Raw genomic sequence first — 4,667 nt, 5'->3', positions numbered from 1 at the left:
TCTATTTTTCTATGGAGAATCTGTAAAATTTGTGGCTCTTTCATGTGTTTCTTGGTGGTACTGGCTTTTAGGTACATATTTTTATATGAACAAGGTAACAATAAAGACATGCACATTTACAAGTAAAATCAGTACCTAATGGTATTGATTTTAGTGGTAAATATACTAATAATAAAAATGGTACCTACTAACTACTAGCCTGCTATTGGCTTTACCTTATCACCAATTTGGTTAATTATTAGGGGAATAGGTAGTGGAAATTTCACTGGGGCAAGGGGGTGAATCCCCTGCTACAGTAGCCTGCATCATTTGGAGGCAAGCTGAATGGAAAATCAATAGTTCTCCCAGTTGTGTCCCACTGGTTAAACTGCACTTGATTTTGGTTCTTCCTCCATCCTTGTTCTTCTTCACCTATCTCTATGCCCATGTTTGCTTGCATATCCTGAGGTAGACTAATTGAGAAGCCACTGTACTCCTGGTTTGGCTCTTCAAAACCTATATAGTCAGGGTTGGAAAGCATGGAACTAGCATCAACTGTGCACTTGGTGGGCCCTGTTGCTTCAAGGGTGTAGAAGATAAAGTTGTCAGCAAGGTCTCCATCTGATACAGGAATTTGTGAGGACTTGGAAACTGTGCTGCTATTGATAGGTTTATAAGATGGAATATCTGAAGCTAAGAAGTTGGTGTTGGCATTAGAGACTTGGTGTAACTCCTTATTGTTACCACAAAATTGAATTGCTGATGAGCCTGCTTCTTTTGTGCAAGAGATATTCTGTGTGAGCATATCAGATACCATGCTTCCTGGTAACTGAGAGATCCAAGGGTAAGATAAGGCCTTCTGTGCCATGGACATTGAACTTGTTTTCTTGAATATCCTACAGATTGCCCATGAATCCTGAAAAACCCACAAAGCACATATAGTTCACTAAATGACTAATCATAATTTAAACACAGGACTAGTAGAATACATGCATACATGTATGTATATATAGGGAATCATCATGTAAGTATAATAACTCTTACATCAAATCTTAATCGATAATTTACTTGTATCTAATGACTCTAACGTGAGCCATTAAATGTAAATGAAATCAACGATTAAGATTGAGAGTATAATTTTCACCAGTGTAAGATGATCACTGCCATGTATATATATATATATAAAAGGAAATGCTTACTCTTGCTGGGAGGCTTTTGTCTGAGAGTTTTTTGGGAGAAGTGTCTGGTATACAAGGTAGCCTAAACTCATGCATCATCCAATCAGTTTTCATTCCTTTGGCTGCTCTGCCTCTGTAGAACACAAGGGACTTCTTCAAACCAATGCATTTTCCTTCTGAGGAGTATATAGGCCTGTCAGTTCCAGTGGCCTTCCAAAACCCAGCTCTTGTTACTCGATTTGGGCGTGCACTGTTTCTGTATTTTCTGTCCCTTGGACAGTAGAAATACCACTCTTTCTCTCCAGTACTCACCAGCTCTTCTTGTACATAAAAACAAAAATGAAATTTGGATAAGAATATGAACTTTTGATGGTTACTCTGGAAAAGAAAGACAAATGGGTTTGATTTTTCCTTTTGACACAAATCAGAAACATAAATTTAAGAGTAAAACTTGGTTGCAAATTAATCTGACCCTATATGCAAGATTTGTCAGTGGCATAAAGCAAAACTGAAAAAGAATATAAAGCCAAAAAACTCTGAGTGTGAGTCATCAGAGTTCTTACTTGGAAGGTCCCATGGATCATATTTATAAATATCAACTTGCTTTATCAACTCAATAGCAAGTGGTTTCTGCTGAATTTTTCTCTTGAGGTAAAAATCAACAAGCTCCTCATCTGTAGGGTGAAACCGAAAACCAGGCATTATCACATCATCCATCTTATCCATGTCATTTCTCTCATCCATGTCCTCTTTCTGATTTTCTTGTCCAAGAATCAAATGTCAAAGATGTCAATACTTGTTCTGGTATCTAAAGAAGCTAGAGCCTAGTAAGTTATAATTAAATATACAATATTATCACACATGTCTATCATCATATTTGCATACATGGTAACACAAGCATGTTGAAGTTTGAAAATTTTGGAAAACCAAAACAAAACATAATATTAATGACACACAGTATCAAGTTGTAGTGACTCACAGTGTGTGCAAATTTGCTTAGTCCAAGACCAGTATATGCCTCCCAATAAGGTGTCTGTTTCCGAAGCTTCTGCCACCCTTTTAGGATATGTTTCTAACGGAGAGTGTGTAATTTGGACTTTGATATGAGAAGTGATTAGAAGAGGTTATTGTGGTTATAAGCTCCTTAGTGAAGAGATACAAAGGAAGATGTCACTCTTTCAAGTCAAGCAAAAGTAAACACCTTTCAATGGATCTCTCTCATTTCTCAAACTTAGCCTTAATATATTTTGTTTCTGTGAATGACACAAAATAAGGATCAGAAGAGACTACAGAATTAGTAGCTTTGTGGGGTTTTTATATAGTGATTATTCCATTTTCACACTTGATGATGCCTCATAAACCTTTCCTTTAATCTTCAACAAATCAAAGACAAGGACAAAAGGACAAGGCAACCTTCCAACGTAATTATTCTTTCATTTTCTATAATTAAAATATTTCTATTTTGAATTTTTCCTTTGTAAGGACCCAATTCTCAATATAATAGTCTTAATGTAGCTTTCAATCTGATTAATTCTCTGGCTAATTCTTCTGAGTGTCCTTTTGGGACAATTTTATCAAAAAAATTTGATAATTTTTGGATCCAATATTCCCTTTTCAATCAAAATTGTTTTTTTTTCAGGTCTTGTGTTCCTCATGTTACGTGACAAATAAGAACAAGCGACCTGTCATCAGTCCAAGGATTTTTAAAATGTCTTAATAATATTCTTCCAATAGGTCATTAATTCTGATAGTGAGTGCATTCCCACTTAACCTGCTTGGAAACACAACTATTAGAGTAAACAACCAGTTGACCCTCTAAAAGGACCTTACTAGGGGCCGAAGAATTCTAGCAGTCTATGTAACGCCCCCCGCACTACAGCATCAATGACTATTTTCACAAATCAAAGACTTTTCATTATGTTTTGTGCTCACTCGCACATTTTTTGATAAAAATTAAGATCATCCTTCTCAAAATTGCTTCAAGTCAAGCACACTTAATTATGAAATTCTTAAGTTATGGTCTACCAAAAAGTGGATGCATCTTGTTAGTTAGTATAGGTAGCATATATTATTTCATTTAAGTTATCCTCAATTGTACAATCTCATACCCTGCACAGCCTCTGGATTGCTCTCGTTCAGGTGTTGATTTGATTCATTCATGTACCCCTTCAACTGGAAGCCTGACAGGAGCCAACCATTGTCCGTGTCTCATCTCTTTTGCACCAGTGATCACTCTCTGCCCTCGTCAGCGCCCGGGATATTACAATCTACCTGTAGTATAAGGTTACTCTTTTGTTTTTGTTTTTACTATGAAGTAGTAAAAGGTTATTTTTAATTAGCATAATTGTTTATAGGGTGCAAATTTTCTGCGGCGACTGCGCAGCTTTGTTGGGTGCAGCAGATACAAGCAAGTGAATCCCACTTGCCTTTATTTTTATTTTATTTTAAATACAAGGATCCGAAACCGTATCCTAATATGGCTGCAAAAGTTTTTTTTTTTTGCAGTGACATGAGAGCTATAAAACAAGGCGGGATAGATACACATGTTTGCTGATGAACCTTTTTCTCATAATGGGCTAACTTTCAAATTAAAGAAAGATTTAATTAAGCATTTTAGTCTATATATATTTGTTTTAGTTAGTCTTTTTAAAACTCTTTATATATACTAAATGAGATATATATTTAGATAAATTTTTATTATGTTTTATTGTATTTACTTTAGTCTTTATTTTTTATTTGCTTATTTTATCTTTTAATTTATGAATTAGATCTGATTACATCTAATACTATCAAAGTAATTATAGTTTGACATACGAGGCATTTAAAAAAATAAGGGTCACGATTATATTACATGGGTGTAAGTTATACTCTTAATTTTTGATTCTATTTATATCTGACAACTCTAATTTATTTTGAATATAAATCATTAGATGTAAGCAAATCAATGATCAAGATTTGGTATAAAATTTATTATTCTTATAACAGTATAAAAATAACTTACCCCATAAAATAATAATAATTTTCTTTAAAAACTGATTTCATCACAAAATTAGCTATAGTTTAATTTGTCCATTAATTAATTAAACTGAAAAAACAGAAAAATTATAATGACAGAAATAGAAAATATTACAAGTAAGAAACTACTTAAGTAAAAAAAAAAATAGAATATGACGTTTACTTATGAATTAAAAAATGACGCAATGATAAGTAATTGAGAGAATTTGATAATGAGTTATATCATGGGAAAAATAATAAATAATGAGCAAATTTATATATATGATTTGAAATTTTCGAATAAACACATATTTAATTGGTTAAAATATATTTTTGGTCCTACATATAACACTCGCTTTTAATTTAGTTTCTACATAAATAAATAATATAATTCTTATAAGTACAATCATTATTAATTTGATATTTATCGTTTATTAGAATTATAATAATTTATATTGGAACTATAATACAATAAAATATATGAACTAAATTGAAAATGAATATCATTAGAAATAG

At 32.8% G+C, this 4,667-nt stretch overlaps 1 protein-coding gene across 1 annotated transcript; it reads right to left on the bottom strand.

Annotated features, from left to right (window-relative positions):
• Positions 1–262: 262 nt before the first annotated feature.
• Positions 263–1,901, bottom strand: LOC133291856 (protein FEZ). The gene is made up of 3 exons (XM_061490182.1): positions 1,721–1,901; positions 1,179–1,474; positions 263–895 (listed from the first exon to the last, which is right to left on the bottom strand). The coding sequence occupies exons 1-3, from the start codon at positions 1,899–1,901 to the stop codon at positions 263–265; spliced, it is 1,110 nt and encodes a 369-aa protein (XP_061346166.1).
• Positions 1,902–4,667: the final 2,766 nt, after the last annotated feature.

Source organism: Gastrolobium bilobum, unplaced genomic scaffold, assembly GCF_033153095.1.
Source record: "Gastrolobium bilobum isolate Gb01-03AN ecotype WA unplaced genomic scaffold, APGP_CSIRO_Gbil_v1 utg10303, whole genome shotgun sequence".
NCBI lineage: Eukaryota > Viridiplantae > Streptophyta > Magnoliopsida > Fabales > Fabaceae > Gastrolobium > Gastrolobium bilobum.
The sequence above is the reverse complement of the archived record's forward strand: the minus strand, read 5'-3'. Positions and strand labels throughout refer to the sequence as shown.

Coding starts and splice junctions, on each gene's coding strand:
- LOC133291856 (XM_061490182.1), bottom strand. CDS start 1,901: ATGGATGAGAGAAATGACATGGATAAGATGGATGATGTGATAATGCCT. Junction 1,475..1,720: donor TGATCCATGGGACCTTCCAA/GTAAGAACTCTG, acceptor ATGTACAAGAAG/AGCTGGTGAGTACTGGAGAG. Junction 896..1,178: donor ACAAAAGCCTCCCAGCAAGA/GTAAGCATTTCC, acceptor TGGGTTTTTCAG/GATTCATGGGCAATCTGTAG.